The 19,996-nt window shown below is 38.3% G+C and overlaps 1 protein-coding gene across 2 annotated transcripts in view; it reads right to left on the bottom strand.

Moving 5' to 3' along the window:
• Positions 1 to 6,794: 6,794 nt before the first annotated feature.
• Positions 6,795 to 19,996, bottom strand: part of LOC140921226 (patched domain-containing protein 3-like) — a 91,957-nt gene continuing 78,755 nt past the window's right edge. For both annotated transcript variants that reach the window (XM_073371205.1, XM_073371203.1), the window contains 4 exons: positions 16,238 to 16,382; positions 11,936 to 12,057; positions 8,493 to 8,730; positions 6,795 to 7,734 (listed from right to left, as the gene is read on the bottom strand). In XM_073371205.1, coding sequence (XP_073227306.1) covers positions 7,634 to 7,734; positions 8,493 to 8,730; positions 11,936 to 12,057; positions 16,238 to 16,382 — 606 coding nt within the window. In that variant the 3' untranslated portion in view covers positions 6,795 to 7,633. The remainder of the gene's footprint in view (positions 7,735 to 8,492; positions 8,731 to 11,935; positions 12,058 to 16,237; positions 16,383 to 19,996) is intronic.

Here is a 19,996-nt window from a genome sequence, read left to right on the forward strand (position 1 = left end):
ATACAGTGTACTTCCTTCTGAGGGATGCCAAACTCCGTTTGGGGGATTCTATTTACAAGTTAAACATTATATATAAATACAGTGTACCTCCTTCTGAGGGATGCCAACTAACTCCTTCTCAGGGATTCCGTTTACAAGTTGAAATAAACACCTCCTTCTGAGGGATTCCATATTAGTAATTGTGAGGTTTTGATCCCTTATACTCCTAGTATCGAAAGATTCCTTATGTTTAAGGAACACAAGAGGTCGAGGTTCTTTATTCTGAAATTTTGTCAGAAATTGCAAGTAGATCGCGAGACGCACCATCTTGTCTCACGAGCCGATTGCCGAAGCAACTCTCGTTTCTAGTCCTTTTCGATCACCTCCTTCTGAGGGATTCCATCTAGCCACGACTAATTAGAAATCAGCTTAAAACTGCTAGAAATAATAAATAATTTTTTGTGCTTTAATAATAATAATAATGATAATGATAATAATTATAATAATAATAATAATAATAATAATAATAATAATAATAATAAGTGAAGTGAATGTCAAACAGGTTACGTTGTAAAAGCTGCACGAAATAAATAAGTTTTCAGCTTACATTTAAAAACAGCTAATGATTGAATATCACGTAATTCAGCCGGCACACTCAGTATTCCATAAATATGGGGCAGCAGCAGAGAAAGATCTGTCACCTAACTTGACAAGCATTATCCCTTTAGGAGGGTCTAGCAATAAACTTTGATTCGATTTAAGATTATATATAGACCTAGGCTTAATGCTAATTAGTTCTATGATTTACTTAGGCGCCAATCCATGAATAGCTTTAAATGTTAAAATTAAGATCTTAAAATGAACACGATGTTGTACTGGTAACCAGTGAAGTTGATAAAGCGCGGGAGAAATATGCGAGTACTTACTTCGGCTCAGTACAAGTCTAGCTGCAGCATTCTGCACACGTTGAAATTTAACTATTTGCGAGTTAGGAAGGCCAAAGAGAGGTCCATTACAATAGTCTAGACGACTAGTGATAGAAGCCTGAATAAGCGTTTGTAACGAATCACGAGATAAATACTTCTTAATCCTCCTAATATTATGTAGGTGATAAAACGCGGCATTACAGATTTAAGTAATATGTGTTGACATTGACAACTTATTATCAAACCATGCACCTAGATTTCTAACACAGGAACTAGGATAAATATCATAATCACCTACAGAGATATTACATACATCATTGATCTTACCTAATTGTTGTCTAGTTCCTATTAATATCAACTCAGTTTTATCATCGTTAATCATTAACCTATCCCTAATCATCCAATTTCTTAAGTCACTGATACATCTATTCATAGCACTAATAGCTCCATCCAGACCGGACTTATCATCAGACTTAAAACTACGATACAATTGCGTATCATTGGCAAAAGAATGCACGTTAGGAAGATCTTTCTTTATGATAGTAAATAGCTTAGGCGCGTAAACTACGAATAACAAAGGTCCAAGGCAAGAGCCTTGTGGAACACCACAGTCCAAGTCGAAATAATTTGACAGAGTACCATGTATAGAGACTCGCTGACTTCTTTGAGAAAGATAGGAGTAGAACCAATTGAGAGCACTCCAACGTAGACCAACATCATTATGCAAACGATCGAGCAACATATCATGAGATACATGCTGGGAATTCATCTTTAGAAGAATATCATTCATTACTCTCAGTAATGCAGTCTCAGTACTGTGATATTGTTTATATAAAGACTGGAACAAGGGATAAATGCCATTTGCCATCATATGTTCATGCAACTGATTAAAGACAGCTCTTTCAGTTAGTTTTGACACATACTGTACGTTACTTACTGGCCTATAGTTCTTAAATACCAGATCAAGACCAGTCTTCTTTAATAACGGATTAACCAGTGCACATTTCCAGTTTGATGCAAACGAACCAGACTCCAGGGACAGATTAATGATTTTAGTAATAACTGGAAGAAGCACGTCAATACAGTTAATCACTAAAGACGTTGTCATGGGATCCAAAGTACAACTTTCTTAGGAAAACTTTCAATGAGTTTACGCACATCTCCCTCTGACAATGGTTTAAAATCAAAACACCAGAACATGATTCAGTATCGTCACTAGAAACTTCTGATAATGCTGGTGTTAATTTATCGAGCTTAGCGTGAATCGTTCTGATCTTATCAATAAAGTAAGTACCCATTTCATTGGCAAGAGTTAATTCATTATCAGATGACGAGAAAGGAACATCATGATCATGCTTCAGTAGTTTCTTTGTTGCCGTGAACAAATCCTTCGGATTGGAACTGTTCTTATCAATGAATTCCTTGAAGAATTCAGGACGTGCAGTATTCGTAAGATAAGTGGTGTAATTCCTCTTAGATTTAATTTCCAAAAAATCAGAAGCACTGCCAATCCGACGCCATTTTTTCTCTGCCCTTCGCCTTTCCTTCCTGGCTTGTTTAATGCCATTGTTAAACTAGGGCACAAGAGGTCTGATTTTGAATCTCTTAGTTAACAGTGGAGCATGACGATCAAGAAGTGAAGAAAGAGTTGAATTATAACTTGAATTATAACTTATCATGCTTTACATGAAAAATAACACATAAATAAGCACTTAGCATGATTTTAGCCACAAGGTTTACTTTTATTGTTGAAAGAAGTTAAAAAACATGTCTTTTCACCCAGAACTGGCTTAACAAACTGCTACGTATGACGTCATACCTCATAACCATAGCAACTGATCATCACTAAACTTGTCTCAAAATTCGCTCGAGGGATGAACGAAAAGCTACTGAAAACGTCAGGTGCTGGTGTTTTATCCCCCGGGAGAAAAAGTCAGAAAAACCTTAGAGAGGGTGGCATCCACCTCCCCCCACCTTGTTCGTCCAAGGGTTAATTCTCAAACCTACCACTGTTATCGATTTTTCTTCTCAAATTTCGCGGTGCAAATATGAGACCATGTTGACTCGATGTAAGACTATTTTCGATCTAGATCTGTTTGTTGAATACAGGGTGTCCCAAAAGTTCGTTCCTCTAATTTCATGCACTATAACTTACGATCAAAACTTTATTTTTAAATGAAATTTCTAGAAGATGTTTATTTCTCTATCGCGTACATGTATTCAGAATTTCAGTAACTGGCATGCCCTTTTTTTATCACATTTTGCAGCCGTTGCGGCATGGTGCGGGACACAGCGTGTAGACCCTCAGATGATCCATTTTCAGCTTTTTGTATCACCCGATGCGCAGGAGCCAGTTCAATCCCCAAACAATATTTGTTTAGCTTAGGCAGCTAAAAAAAATATTTTGGGCATTCATCCAAAAAAGATAATCATTCCTGCCCCCTTCCACAGCAAGGCTTTTGTAGTTCTTTACAAATTTGAGACGAGCTTGGCGTTACTTGGCAGACTAAGCAGATTTTTTTGCCATCTCAGGGGCCTCTAATTTTAAACAATCGTTTGCTTTTCATGACCCTTTCTGGACTTGGCTTGCTAACTATGTGAGAGCTTCCTCGTCGAGTCTCCTATTTTGTATCTACCCTTCTTAAAAACTATTTTAGCTGCTTTATTTAGGACTTTTGGTCTTCCCCTTCGTTTCTTGCCTTCAAAACCTTCATTTCTCCATGATCGTTTCACCACCCAACATTCGGAGTTTTCCAGTTTTTTAGCAGTTTCTACAAAAGATAAGACAGTAAATTGAAGTGTACGTGCTTATGCTCTCGCGCAGCTGAACGTTTTTGCGTTAAGGGGGTTTATCTTTCGTGATATTCACAAAAAAGGAAGGAGTTCGAGAATTCGGGCTATAAAATACAAAAATTATGTGGCTGGAAAATGTACTCGCGCAGGAGCACCTTTGGCGTGGATGTACACAAATCGAATGAGACTATACGTGAGCGTGAGCTTATAACAGGTATTCACGCTTGATCGGTCACGTCTTGCATAAATATTATGGAGTTTTTAAAAGATACGACGACGGCTGACAGCCACGAAAACGTCCCTTGGAAAATGAATTCACATTTTTTCAGTCTCTCACATGCAAGCGAACTCTTTTGGAGCTGAATTTCTATCAACCATATCCAAGTTCATGAAGAGAATGAATTTTGTCATTGCTTGTTTACGTCCTTCACAAAAAGTGAAATTAGGCATTTTCACGGGTATTCGTGCAGTTGACGGCAAAGAAATGTGCAAAAAAGCGTGATGCACGTGCAAAGTTGTTGTTTTGCCTTGTCAAGCTATTACTTATTTGACTTTCTCGTCACCGCCGCATCTTAAACTTCCTATTAATTACGATACATTGTGATCCGTCAAAAACAGAATATTCTCGGGGCGAATTGAATTGCTCCTGCTGATAGCGTCCCAAACGTTTTTTCGACTCATCGATAGTTCCTTTGTTTCTGGTTAGGAAAGTAGACAATGAAAGTTTCCCTTGCACGCACAAGCTTGGTGAACGAACCGGGCAAGTGTGGCGAGACAATTATAGCCGTCATGTATGAACTCACGAAAAGAACTCAGGAGAAACTGTTCTCCGACTGGGCACAATAATACAAAGTCTACTTCATTCACGCCAATGTTCAAGCAGTTCTGAAGTCTTGTTACTGCAAAAATAGTCTTCTATAAAGTTTAATCCTCGTCGTCTGACTCAATAATATGGGCCCTTCGCTTCTTCTGCGGTTGTAGCTGAGGCATGGCTGAGGAGAAATAACTGAAAGTACAGCCTGTGTAATTCTGCGATGAAGCAGGACTACTAGCACACGTAAAAGCTGCCATAGTCGCTGCCATGTGGTACTGAAACTGTGAGGGATAACTTGCTGGAAATCCTTTCAAACAAGCTGCTTGAAAATCAGGATTAAATCCCATAGCCTGGTGCTTTCTACCTTGCTGTTGGACGCGATTGATAGAAAGCAGTGGTGCTCGTTCATTGTTGTCGCACACAAATTACCTTCACGTGCAGGATTTCTTGTGAGTTTTGAAACTTCCTCGATCGTACGACGCTCAGTGGATAATTCTTCTCCTTTAAATACCTTTCAGTGGCACTCTGCATGATTTTAAGGGATTCCGGCTGGTAATCATCCCCGTCCCTTTTTTTTTTTCTTCGGCCTAGAACTTGCTCAGGATGTCGTCAAGCTTTTCCGGTGCCATTGTTTCTATGTTTACATTTTGTAGATGGTGGGACTGGCACCAACTTTTTAATACATTCATTCACTGTTTTGTCGAGCGGGAGGTACTTTTGTGGACTGCAGAGACAGTGTTGAGCTCTTCAATTTCTTCGCATGAGATTTCAGAGAACCTGGTAGAATCTAAATTTTGTACTTTCTGAGTTGGCTCTGGACTTGTCTCTTTGTTGCTGGACTCGGGATCTCACGGATGCAGAGCGGATGTGGTGGAAAAATTATTAAAATATCTATCAAACTGGACACTAAACGTCGGAAACTCCCCTAAAAGTACTTCTTCAGCCTCAAGGAGCTCTCAATCATCATTAAAAAACTGTAAGTAATTAAATTTGTCCATTTTTACCTTTGTAAAAAGAAAGTTTTAGCAACAAAAAACTTGCACAAAGTTTGCTACAGAATATTGCCTTTATTTGTTTTTCGTTTTCTTGCAATTTGATTGGTTACTTTGAATAATCCTCTAAATCTGATTGGTTGATGTGTTTAGGTGCTACAGTCTCATTGGTTGGAAGAAAAGATAATAGGTGGTTTTCACGTTACGTCATCGCCGCCATGCTGGTGGACGGTAAACAAAAGATCGCTCATTAGCTGGCTTTGTTTGTCCACCAGCATTTGTTCATGTCACCATTGTTGTTTGTGTCTCCCGAGATTGCATGAAAACCACCTGTAGTGCGATTCGTGAATAAATCACATCACTCAGGGCCAATCAGATTGCAAGGATCACCTGTGATTTCCAAATGGATGTAATAAGGAAGGAAATCTCATGTCTTTTTCGGCGTTATTTTTATGTTTACACTAACATGGATAACAGAGAAAGAGCTAGAGCGAGTTAATGAAAACAAAGGAGACGAATTTCGTAGGAAGAAAGACATGGAAATTCAAAGCGGCGGTGAGAAAATGAGAAATGCTAGCGGCGAGCAAGGTGAAAATGAGCGGCAGTGAAAAATAAAAGCGAACATGAACACAGGAAACAAAATATTGGGTAAGCACATACGACAATTCCTCCATAAAAATAATGTGTAACTAGGAAGTTTGACGTTTTAGTCGTGCAAAACAACGGCAAGGGAAAGACAAAAAAGCGTGCTGCACGTGCAAACTTGTTTTTTGCTAATTAGAAGAAAATACCGCAAATTTTAATAGAGGAAATGACTTGCAAAAAAAATTTATACTAATCTGCTGTCTCTTCGATCAAAGCCTTCGCCGACTTGTGAGAAAAGACTCTTAAATTTTGGCTACCAGAAGGATGATTTAAGAAAATTATATCTACTGCCTTTTGAAGTAACAAAAGAAGTAAAGCTATCAATGTTCCAGTACAAAATTATTCACAATATTATGTGCACTAAGAGCTTATTATTTAAAATGAACAAAAAGACTCCCCACGCTTCCCCTTTTTGTCCAGCAGATCACACCATCATTCATATTTTCACTAAGTGCGCGAAAGCCACTTTGTTCTGGAAGGAGTTTCTGGATTGGGCCTCGCGCATGGTGAACTCAAAATTATCGCTTCCAATAAAAGAAATTATGTTTGGCATTATTAATAACGATTCTAAATTCTGTTTAGCCCTCAATCATTTAGACATTATAGGAAAGTATTTTCTTTACGTAAAAGCTCTTAACGGTAAATTTTACATCTTTAATGAATTTGTTTCCCTAGCTCGTGACAAAATTAGTCTACAAAAATATATACAAATGTGGTATTTAACATCTTCGCCGTATATTTACTTCTTAGTATTAATTAAGAATATATATTAGCGACATATTTGCAAGGACCAAATTTGTACAAATCCATTTTTCCGTCCAGTGAAATCTATTTAAAATTCTTTACAATTGGGCAAGTAAGATCAGTCAACATTCAGGATCCTCTTTGAAGACATAAGTGCCTTATCATTACAACTGCAATGTAATGGCATGCAGATTTTACATAAGGAATAAGCTGAATACTAAATGCTCTTATAGCTACAATGTATTTTTTTCTTCAGAAGACAAGAAGCTATTTAAGGACCCATATAAGGCATAAATTTGTTCTTACTATCATTTGTGTAGGAACCTGTTTAGGCGAACTTGGGAAAATGCAGGTTCTTAGTCGCGGGCTTTAGCCATAATCCAAGCCAGTTCCACGCTGTGGATTTCGGATTCAAGATACTGGATTCCGAATTCCTTGTTAGTGGAACTTGGATTGCAGATTCTAATCGTTAGGCGGGATTCTGGATTCCTTGAACTGAATTGAGGATTCTGAAGCCCAGGAATACGGAATCCCCACGCAAAATTTTCCCAGACTCCGGAATCTGGATTACCCTACATAGGGCGATTGATGCAACTAACCATGATTTTAAAGCAAGTGTATTCAGGCGTAATTTTAAAAGATATAATTAAATACTCATAAAAGTTATGGTCATCTGAGCACTTGCCACTGAAAATAGCTCTATTTACGTGTAGGAAATATGTTGTTGGGACCAGCTTTTTTCAAGCTTTGTCTAGGTCAGCTCCCACACTTGATCGAAAGCCTTCATTAACCTGAGGGCAACCACTGCAAGGGCTGGTTGGTAAGTCAATGGTCTCAATTCCTGTCAAACAAGTTAGGATCAGTCAAAAACGCCCTGAAAACCAATTTTGTGTCGTCTTTATTGCTTGCGAGGTTTCCGACCGTAACGCATACGTTTTTTTTCTCCTTAACAACCATAGTGGATACCAAATGTATCCTTTGAAAAGCAAATGTTGGAGGTATGAAAATTAAAGAGGTTACCGATGTGGTAACGGAAACGGGGTGGTGATAGTAGAGGTGGGGGGGGGGGGGGGGGAGGCAGGAGGTCATGTTTTTTTTTTCAATTGTTTGCAGGCTATCTTATGAGAAAGGGCAAGAAAAAAATTACTAAGGCAATACGGGGTTGGAGAAGCGTCAAATTACTGCAGGGGAAAAAATTAAAATCAGCAAGTTTCCTGTGGACTTTTTCCCTTTCCGAGGCACCTAATATGGCATAGTATCAGCTTTCTTCCTCTGTTTTAAGCTTTGCGGCTTATAACATCTTTTACATACACAGAATTTAAGTTTGAGGGTTTTTTTTGTGACTATTTCTTCGCTCACGTTCATAATAGCGAGAATAGTAAGGCATTTTTTGAAGTAAGGCCTTTCCCCTTTTAATATACCTTGACACTACCCAATTCGAATTGCTAGGAGTCATAACTCATATAGAGACGATTTACCCGAAAAAATTCGCCAAAATTTTTTCCCCAGAATGCAGAAAGTCCATTTTCGATTGACTTTAGTTATTCAAAAACGACTTTTCTTAAGTCCCCTATCATATATTTACTTATATTTACTCACCTTCGTGGTCTGCTGGTTGAATGGAATATCCACCATTCTGAATGCCATTACTTACGAGCTCTACAGGTAACTGACAACAAGAATTGTCTCCCGCCGGCCCAGCTGGGTGGACTGCAGTGCCGTGTCTGTTAGCGTGCTCCTGAGCAGACTCACTAGGAGAGGGCCCAATCACGCTGAGCATCACGGGAAGGTAGCACAGTCCATAAAACAGTCCATAAACGACTACACAGGAAAATACCTGCAAAAAGGTGGTCCTGTAACTTTAGGGAAGTTTCAGTAACTTGTAAGCGGGTAACATTACTGGCTACACTTTTGTCTCCAATTTAGCCTTCAGTTTCTTTATACCCACAAGCTCTCTGTGGCTCCCTTGATTAACGACTGGTCGAGTTAAAAGTTACCAAAGATTTCAGAAAAACTTCAACGGTAGACACGTCTTTGAAGAGATACGGCAGCAACAAAAGAGAAAAGCAACCATCAGCACTAACGAAACAATATTTTTTGGCCCCTTTAAGGTGTTTCAATACAGTTTTTCGGAGACCATACCGATGTTTTCCGATCGCCTTAAAAGTGATTTTGTCCCTGTCCGATAGCCACAAACTTTTCATCAGTGATTGAATATGTATTCTCAAACTCATTAATAATTCATTAAGAAAATACAAAGGAAATTAATGTTTAATGAGTGTTTGGAAATCGGATGAAACACTGCTTAGTATTTGCATCCTTAATTTCTCCTTCAAAAATGATTTTGTTTGAGAAGAAATATCAAACATTCGACACAGTGTTTCATCACCAGATGAAACACCTCGAAGTTCGTCAAAAATACTCCGCTGCGCGTCGTATTTTCAACTCTCTTCTCGGTGTTTCATCTGGTGATGAAACACTGCATCTCATGTTTGATATATTACTTGAAGTTTGTAAAAATACAGTTTTTCATAAAATCGATATCACTATGACAACAATAAACAAAAACTTTGAAATCGATAAAATCCGAATTTTGCGCGATTTAGACTTGCCACTGAAAATCCCACACCAGGAACTTAAAGCGTGGTGTTGAGCAATAATCTCCGCGTGAAGTAAAAAATTCTGTTTGTTTGAATTCAAATAACACGAAAATATATTTCAAACCTATATTTTGATAGCCGGGATAAAATGTTCATTAAAAAAGTTCTAAATAAATCACAACTATCTTAAGCAGCGTTAGAATGCTGCTTAAGAGCGAAGGTCAGGAAATATCGAAAATCGAGTGGCAAGAGTTGAAAAATAGATTTCCTTCATTTTTTGTCCATAGATAGCTTTTAGGTAGACAAGTAACCTGATGTACATTGTTCTTGCAAAAAGCCTTTTTTCTCGAGAAAATTAAGAATATCAGTTTTCCTGGTGGGAGTCTCAAAACGGCCTTTTTTCAAACTCGAAATTTGATAACATCAACTCTTCTCGCGTTTGCAAACAAATTAAGCCGCAATGAGAAATTTGGACACTTTCCATCATCTTCTTTTACTAAAAGATGCTTTCAAAGCAATATCGAGACTCGCTAAACTGACATAATTAAAAAACGAAGAACAGGTTTTTACGGTGACAAAAAAGTTTAATTTAGCAGTTGTTTTCTGTGGCATTATTCTTTATGTGGTATAGCTCCAAATTTTCTCAGTCCTCGTTTAATCACACATTCAGACATTCATCTAAAACATACCTGAGAATTGGCTTGGGTTCCTGAAGGTAGCCTCCAAACGAAAGCAGCGAAGTCCGGTAAATATAGTAAAGTGTGACCAAAATAATTTATTTAACGGCTACAAGTTTGCTCGTTTCGTAATTTAACAAGGCGAAATATTTTCCTGTTCCGTCAAACTAAGCGAATTAATATTGTCAGTCCTTATTTTTCGATAAAAAATGACTACCAGAACGATAGCGCGTTTGATTTTTTCTTCTTCAAAACAAATAAACAGGTGGTGAGAAAACAGGTTAGTTTTCAGGATCGCAAGAAAAAAATACACCAAAATTTCCAAGCATCGAAAAATGAAATTAAGCAGCATTCTAACCTTACTTAAGATTAATGTGAGCTATTTAGAACGTTTTAAATAAACATTTTATCACGGCTATTGAAAATATAAGGTTTGAAATAAATTTTCGTTTTATTTGAATTCAAACATACAGAATTTTTTACTTCTCACGGAGAGTATTTGCTGAACACCACACTTTAAGTTACTGGTGTCGGATTTTCAGTAGCAGGTCCAGATCACGCAAAGTTTGGATTTTATCGATTTCAAAGGTTTTTGTTCATCGTTGTCATAGTGATATTTTACTAGAAACTGCATTTTGACAAACTTCAATTTATAGTCAATCACTGGTGAAGATCTTGTAGCGATGGGACAAGGATAAAATCACTTTTAGGCTGACTGAAAAACGTCGGTATGGTCTCCAAAAAACTGTATCGAAACACCTTAAGGTGATTCCTTAGTAAAAGAACCTAACATAGATTGTAGATGAAACTTAGTACACTGATGTAACAAGTCAAGAAGATGATAAAAAAAGTAATAAAAATTGGGCGTCACCGTGCTTGTTTTGACGTCAAAATGCTGACAAATACGGCTATTTACGACCCTTTGTATAGTTTCGCCCGCAGCCCAAAACTAGACAAAAAGGAGAGATTTTTTCGATGATGCATGTGGTAAAGCACAGAATTTAACTTAAATGTATTGTTTATCCGCTTACGTACCAGAAAAATGCCTTTTGGTGCCCTTGTTTTTACTTTACGCTCCAAGGTAGAATTAAATTGGACACGCGCTATTCGATCCGTGATAGCTCAATCCGTACAATTTAGTAAAATTGAAAAAACTGAACTTAGATTTGTGCCAATTTTTTTTCTCATCGAAAGAAAAAGGACTGTCCTTATTAAAATCATGAAATACACAATGGGGGTCGCCGTACTCGTTTTTGCGGTAGAGCTGCAGAAAGCGCGCACCAAATGCATTTTCTTTCATTTTTGAGAGAGGACTGGGGCGAGTTTCAAAATGGCGTGTATGTGAAAGGGGAAAGAAAGTATTAAAAAATCCGTTTTTACAGAATTTACATCGAGATAGCTCGTTTAGGACACAATGTGATATAAAAACCGTTTAAATGAAAATCAAAGTGAGTCAGCACAAGTTTAACATCCACTATCGAGGTTCTCCGTGAGGAAGTCGAACTCAGCAAGACGCGTACTGCTTAAGTTGTGCACATTTCCAGCACATTGAGTCTCACCTCGGCAAGAAACAACCGCAAGCAAAAATTCCAATAGCGTTTCTCTTCATTCGACTTCATTTTAATAGGGTTACTTCAAATGCTCTTTTTTACGGCTGCCATCTTGTTATGCGCAGTGCAAAACCAGTGAATCACCTTAAGCCATAACGAAACCATATTACCATTTACATTATGAAGTCAAGAGAGCAGATATCGTCTCTACTTACCTTAAAGAAAGTCTTGGAAGGGTACGACTCGGAAAATGCCAGTAGCGCAATGGCTAAAAATGTACTAAAACCACCGTTCCATACCGCTGGTCCAATATCGCGTAAGGTAGCGCGGGCTCGATCTAAAAAAACATCCTCTCATCAGACAAGTCGTTGGAATATCTTTTCTCCTGAGTACTGGGCATGTGTGACACCATTTCTTCTGAGGTGCTTCTCAGGAATGAGGTATCGACTTATCACATTAGCGGGTGAATATGAACCTCGCAGATACAGGATTCTCAACTTAGAAAATCGAAATCAATAGTTCATGCGCCAAAAATTAAAAGCCCCATGGAAACCCGCTTTATGGAGTTTCGGATATAACGGACAGTTTTCTTTGTCCTTACGAAAAGCTCATATAGCTTTTCGCAACTTAACTTAGGGCTTTCAAGACAAGCACCAGTGAGGACGGACAGGGCTGAATAACGTACTGCGCATGTCTGTGACATCACTTGTTTACCAAGTGTAGCCGCGGGGGGAATGCACCTTTGCGACGTGAAAATCATCTGATAAACTGACGAAGGAGAAATTCTGCGACTAAGTTAGAAGTGCAAGTCTTGTTAAGGAATTTTAAGTAAACCAGGGATAAAGGAAAACGCTTTTGACCCTCTCGGCGAGGTTTTTCATTGTTTTGGTCGTAAGTTTGATCAGAAAGATGACTGAGAGAAAAAGAGCATTGCTGGAGTTTTGGCGACTTTTCTTCAAATTTATGGTACGTAAACGATTTACTTTAATATTATATTACCTTATTACGTTTGAAGAAGAGCAAATCTTTGTAATATAGCCGAGCGATGACTCTTGTGGGTCGTTTCTTGGTGGCAAGAAAGCGGGCAATGAGCGCAATGATGCCATCAGACACAAGAATTTATGCTTAGTTATAGAGCTTTTAAACATACACAAATGTTAGGGCGATCAAAGATGCCTTTCCTTACACTAAGCTTCAGCACTTAATTTTGTTTGTGTACTGGCTTGTCCTAGAACAAAAAGGTACTGGCCGAGCTGCAGAATTTATTTATTTAGTTAAGCTTGTTCATTTGTTTAATTTCTTGCACTTTTAAAGTTTAAAACTTGTGAAGTTTTGAGAAAAGAAAACACAAATTGACTGAGTTCCATGTGAGTTTTCGTATTAACTATAAGTTTATCATTTATAACAGGCTTGACTGAAGCAGAAGAATCAAGGAATGAAGATCTAGACTTCAAAAAGAAAAATCAAGAAAGAGTAAAGAATAAAAGGAATATAAAAAATGGAGTAAAGAGAGTCTACAAAGAGTCATATTGTGCTTCTCCTGGTAATGAAGTTTTGAGAAAACTTCAAGTCATTGATACTTTTTTACCAGCAGCCATCGATTATGTTACTTCGCTTTTTTCTCTTTTCACATTAATTTTGATTGTTGTTGTATAGTGGTAAATGCAATAAAATAGCTCTCCAGAATGGGTCAAGCTTTCAAAGGTCCATAATAATAAAGGCTGCCTTTTATTAGAGAGTGAAGAGGTTTGGACCTCTGATAAGAATCTGTATTGCACTCTCTTCCCTGTATGTGGTTTTTCTTTGGCTCTTTGGTAAAGGTAGCCTGCGTACAGACGATAACTAAACTCTGATTAGTACCGTCTGCGAAGCAGCGCAGAGATCCTTGTTCTGGACCCCCAACCGACTCAACGAATTACCGGAAGTGCGTTTCGAATTTCCCTTCAACCTATTTGGCTATTATTAGTCTTGCGACAAACAAAACAAAGGTCTTTTTTAACTGGCCAATCGTGGTGCGTACTCAAATCTGGGTACACAGCTGGAAGTCCAGAACAAGGATTTCGGCGCTGTTTCGCAGACGGAGTTAACCAGAGTTTAATTTCGTCTGCGCGCAGGCTATGGTAAAGGGTCTTATTGATCAATCATTTATCTCATCTAACAGCTTCCAAGTCTTGCCATCACTTGATAGTAAAATTGCTACCCCTTTAGTTCTCCGTCTTTAATTTAAATGTCAGTTTCAAGACAGTTTGTAATTTGAGATGAACAGTAATATCTCTTTTTGGCAAGGGGAGATATGTACATTAGTTGAATTATTTCCAATATTAAACGAAACAAATAAATTATTATTATGGTTCTCATAAAGGAAAAAATACCAAACAACCACTTCACTTTTTAAGCCCAATGTGTAAAATGTACTCAAAATCAGTTTATTATTTTAATGACTTTACATTGAGCTGAATTTGGAAGATTTTTTTCTTGGCTAAGACCCACTTATATTGGTTCAGTGATTATTTATTATTCTTGTTAACCGTATATAAATACAGTATAAATTCTCGATCAGTTGGGCAACAGTTAGGCAACAATTATTCCAACAAACATGAAAAAGGTTTCACTTTTGGAGACATAATCAGTTGGCTGGTGAAAGAGGAGGATATCAGGAAACCAAACTCAAGAACACAATCAAACAAAGTGAAGTGTCGCACTACATGTTCATACTATCAAAAACCTTGATAAAGAACTTAGCTGTTGATCATTGGCAGTCGCAATTGTCAACCATTTGCATCTCATGAATTAATTTCTTTATAGTAAAAAGTAAGGTAAAATGAAGCCAACTCAAGCATTACAGATGGCTTGAATTAATTAGATGGTCTAACATACTAAGACGGGTTGACACACTTCAGTTTCACAAATGAGTCGGTGACAGTTAAAAATGGCAGGTTAGGCCTGCTCTTGTTCAGAGACTGAGCAACTGCGGAAGATGGTTTTTCATACGCTCCATGCACCAGAGTAAGATTGAATTAAACTATTTAGATTCAGCACGAAATTTTGGTGGCCTAGATTTGTAGTCTAGTACTTTATTAGTAAACCTGATTGCAATAGCTGGATAGTGGAAGAAAGAAGAGAAACCTCAGTGAATTTTTTTTTGTGTTCTTACAGTTCTTATAGTGAAACTCGGCCTAGCGAAACAAAGCGAGAGGAATGACAGAAATTAATAGTCGATCATTCAAGGAAAAATAAAGATAAATATCAAAATGTTCCTTTAATGCTGTCACTGATATGAGATGCCCGGCTGATCACATGTTGATAAGCCACCTCTGTTTACGCTTGAACATGTAAACATTCGAATGAAAGAACTGCTCTGCTTCGAACGTGCATCTTCTTTTGTTCGTAGCAAAAAATATAAGAAAAATTACAAAACTATAAACGAGAATTAAATAAAGTATCAAATAATCTACCTTTACTTTAAATGGGAACCTTTAATGTTCAGGATCCACCTTAAGAATCACCAAAATGTGAGGATGTTTAGAAAATCCTTTTGCAAACGATACTAATTTAGCAGAGACGCTTCGTTCGTACGTCTTCTCTTGTTCATAGCAAAAAATATAAGAAAAATTACAGAACTATAAACGAGAATTGAATGAAGTATCAAATAATCTACCTTTGCTTTAACTGCGAACCTTAAATATTCAGAATCCATCTTAAAAAATCGCCAAAATGTGAGGATGTTTTGAAAATCCTTTTGTAAACGATACTAGTTTAGATCACAGACCTCTCCCGTCTCTGCACATGCGCACAAGTTATTCAGCTCTGTCGTGAGGACGAACCACGGAAACTTAGCGTGGCACCAAGGGGGTACTCCCTAACATGGCCTTTACGGGGAGACTACTCCCTAATGGCTAGAGATACCTTTTTCAGGCTCCAGGTGTATGAAAGGGTAGGAATTTCAGTTGTTAAAGTATTTGAAAGGGTAGGGAAATCTGTCACTTCGGTCGGTAATAAAGGCTAAAAGATGGTTTTTTATGGCTATGAAAAAGTCGAGAACATGTTATGGTTTTGTGATCTATTCATGTAAAAACGTTGCATTCACAACAGTTAAAGGGATGCAAAGCTCTAATCTAGGTATGTGAAAGGGGTGCCACTTGTCAATAGAGGGTATACGAAAGGGGTACCTTTTTTCTCGAAAATTGTATATAAAAGGGTAAAGGGTTGGAAATGGGAAAAGAGCCTTCCTGTAAAAAACTTTGTTGAGTACCCCTCTCCCCGGGGTGTGATACGAGTGAAAAAACTAATGTCCATTTTACTGATAAGTGATGTGAACACTGTAATATTCCTATACCAGTGTAAACCCAAACGAAGATATGATAACCGTGTGAGCAAACAGTGAGCAAATTTGAGCATGAATTAAAATACTTGCACGAGGGAAGGTTTCTTAAGGTTTGCTCATAGACAACGTTAGCGAGCTTATATTTTTTTTACATGAAGAATCATGAAGTAGGGAAATAATGTCAACAACCTACCGTATCGTGTGCCAGATATAATCATGAATGTATGCGCAACATGAGAGGCATAATCCACAGAAAGACCAACAGCAATCAACAGCAAAATAGTGCTCACCGTCTCAATAGTCACACCCCAGAAGTGCATAGTACCTGTGATACTGACCTATAAAAAAGTATTGAAGTAAGCAACACATGTAAAGTTGTGCGTCAGTTAGTTGACGGCTCCTTTACCATCTAAGGACACAAGCCTTGCTGACCACACAGCTTTAACGCCTACACAGATTGCCCACCTTTTAAACTTTGTTTTAAGGTACACCTACTTCAGTATGATGGAGCAATTTATGAACAACAAGATGTATATGGCGCAGCTATGGGAAGCCCAGTCTTCGCAGTCATAGCAAACCTCTACTTGGAGGACTTTGAAGAACAAACCCTTCGCGAGACCTTCCCCAATCCTTGCAACCACTCCCCCCTCCCCAGTGGGTTCACATACAGCTGTTTTGGCATCCTTCCCAGTGCGTCCAGCCTTCAGCAAGCTACCTGCTGATGAGCCGCCGTCGGGACTTGAGCCCATCTGAGCGCCCCTGGAGCCTTCCGTTTTTAATGAAGCACGTCAGTCTTCAGCCACTATTATGCGCACTACAAAATCTAACCGACCCCAAAGAGCTCCATTTTGGCATAATCAGAAATGGGACTTTGACAAGTGTCCTGTCCTCACTCGCTTTAAGTTAAGCCTCGGCCAGGAACTGCGTATTTTATAGATATAAATACTCTCGAACAGCATTTCAGCGTCAACACCATAACGTTCAGTTGTACGAATACCATCTTTAGCATTAGTCCTTCTCAGGAACCCATAATGGGCTTCTGTCCTTCTGTACTTTTGAAGTTTTTTGCATGTTCCTTTGTTTCTGCACAATTGTTTTGCTTTGCAGTTTCATAGTTATTGGTAGGCGCAAGAGGCACCTTTTTATGGGGTGCGCAAAAATGTTGGGAAATTATACGTAATTTCTAGGAGCTGGAAAGGAACCGTAAGGGGCAAAAATTATGCTGATAGAGCTCACTTACTGAACCTAGATAAACAACAGCATTAGCCCTAATATCCAAGTGTATTTCCCTCCCAGACTGATTACTATACATTTCCTTACAGAATTAGTTGAGTATTTGATAAAAGATCAAAGCACTATTTTTTTCGATAATTCTCTTGATTATGTATGGATATTGTTAGGAGAAAATTGATGTTGGTCACTCTTGGGACAAGCATGCGATCAGACGCGATGTGAGCCGGTGGGCGGGGGCGTTCTACGCGCAGTGGCTTATAGGGGGAGGCTCCGCCCGAGAGGGGTATCTTTTTCAGGCTTCAGGTATTTGGAAGGGTAGAGATTTGACTAGTGTTAGTAGATAAAAGGGTAGAGAAATCTGTCAATTCGTTCTGTTAAAGGCCCTAGCTAAATATAACAGATGCATTTCATGACTTTGAACAAGACCACCATGGTGGTTGTGGGGGTTCATTGTGCTGCCGCCAGCTGCGCTATGCAGTTGTTTAATATTTTTTGTGAAACATAGCCAATAATTACACTTTTTTTCCGGATTGAGTATATCGCTACTTCAAACCGGTGGAATGGGTAGAACGCACCCCCTCCCCTAATCTTGATCTCTGCCTCCCAAAATATAGCATGACGTACAGTAGAACGTGACTAATTTGAACTAACCGGAAATTCCAAAAAGTACAGTAGAAACTCGATAACTCGAACGCAGATAACTGGAACTACCTGCTAACTCGAATTACCTTATTGGTTCTTCATTTCACGGGTATCGAATTTCGCGATTTTGGCGAGAGAGTATTTCGCAAGGTTTTATTCTCGCGATTTCAACGCACTAAAATGAGAAAATGGCATTAAATTTCGCGACTTAACCATTTTCAACTTCATTCTATTTTTTGAAAAAGTCTAAATTAAAGCTTATAAATTTCTAGTTAAACTGGCCAGGAAAAGCAACGTATGAAAGCTTTACAAATTAACCTTATTTCACTTACTGCAGATATATACAAAACGGAGCTTACCAGTGTAACCAGATAACTATCCTGTATATGATGTTTTTTTATGTGATTTGAATTTTCTATATGGGTATTAAATTTCGTGTGCTTAAATTTCACGAGTCTTTATTTTCGCGATTTTTTTTGCAATCGCAAACAACGCGAAAATAAAGAACCCTCAAATTACCGAGTATCAATAAGGAAAGTCCGATTTCCCTTTGATTTCACCCCAGGTTTTAGTCATTTTTACTCGGTTAACCCGAACTCGGATAACCCGAATTCCCCGCAAACTCGAACAAAATTTTCTTTCCCTCGATCAAAATTTCACTGGAATTTACTCCGACGACTCGAATTCCGGTTCTTGTAACTTTACTCAGATGTTGTATAATCGGTAAAAACACCTTAACTAACACTACAGTAATTTGTTTTCAATCGGTACGACCAACGAACAGATCACGTTTTATCATAAAAACGTATAATAATGTTACCGTTTCTGATGAAACAACTTAATTTAGACTGTACTGTACATGTACACTAAGGTTCTGAAAAGTCAGTAACTGTCATTTAGTTACGTGGCAAATTGAATATTCAATCGATCCCGCTAACTCGTACCCCGCTAACTCGAACTGTTTTATGTTTCCCTAAGTTTCCCTACAGAATTCGAGTTACCGAGGTTACACTGTATTGTCGTTCTACGCTTATAAAACGTGACAGGGTCAATTTCGTTGTTTGGTGTCCTAAATACTGTTATAAGTAACAGTAATTTTCTGTTTCACAAAACGTGCAAAGCAAATTAAATTTCAGTTTTCTTTCTGTCGGATATTGCATTTAAAGCCCTTCTAACTATCCAACTGAATGTGTTTGTAATTGATCACAGCAAACTCGAGGTGTTATGGTAACACCAAAAAAGTGTAAATTTTTCCAGCTGTGTGAACCCAAATAGGTGTTCAGTTAACACTACTGTCGTGTATATTTACACCAAAATGGTGTAAATATGACCTACATACGATCCTGAATGCGTTTAAAAACACCTTTACAGTGTTACAGCAACACTGACTTGATGTATATTTTCTCTTTATTGGTGTTTAGTAGCACCAAAATTGGGTTAACGTAACCCAATTTTGGTGTTAAAATACACCAAAAACATGTCTCCTTTACACTGTTCTGGTATTTTTGTTACACTAAAAAAAGGGTAATAATGGCACTGAATATATGTAAAACCCATTGCAGCTGTGTGCACACCAAAGTCAGGTACATTTACACTACTGGGAATTTTACACTGTATTAGTGTAGATCAACACTTCCAGTTGTGTTATAACACACCGTTTGAGTGCTGAGACAACACTATTTATAACTCATGGGGCGATCTACAGTCAAATAGCATATTCCTTTCTTGTAAGGAAAGAATTTTCACACGCAGAACAAGTTGAAGCTTTTCCCGTGGGGACCATTGGGAGGTCATTGTTTCTGCAGCTCCCGCACAGGCTAATAACTTCATGGAATACTGCATTTCAATACATGATCATTCAGCGTGGACATAGGGCCGATAACCCCACGCAATAATTTTGTGTTCGTTCCAAATCGACTTCCAAATCTGTATGCCAAATGACCTGAAATGATCCGTCCCCTTCCCGCAGAAATCGGCCCCACTGAAGGGGGCAGTAGGTCAAGGAATGCGTTCTGGGTGAGCGGTCCGCCATTTTGTCTTTTTCGACGGAGAAAGCCCATTCCATCATTGAGTTCCA

Source organism: Porites lutea, chromosome 12, assembly GCF_958299795.1.
Source record: "Porites lutea chromosome 12, jaPorLute2.1, whole genome shotgun sequence".
In the NCBI taxonomy this organism is placed as follows: domain Eukaryota; kingdom Metazoa; phylum Cnidaria; class Anthozoa; order Scleractinia; family Poritidae; genus Porites; species Porites lutea.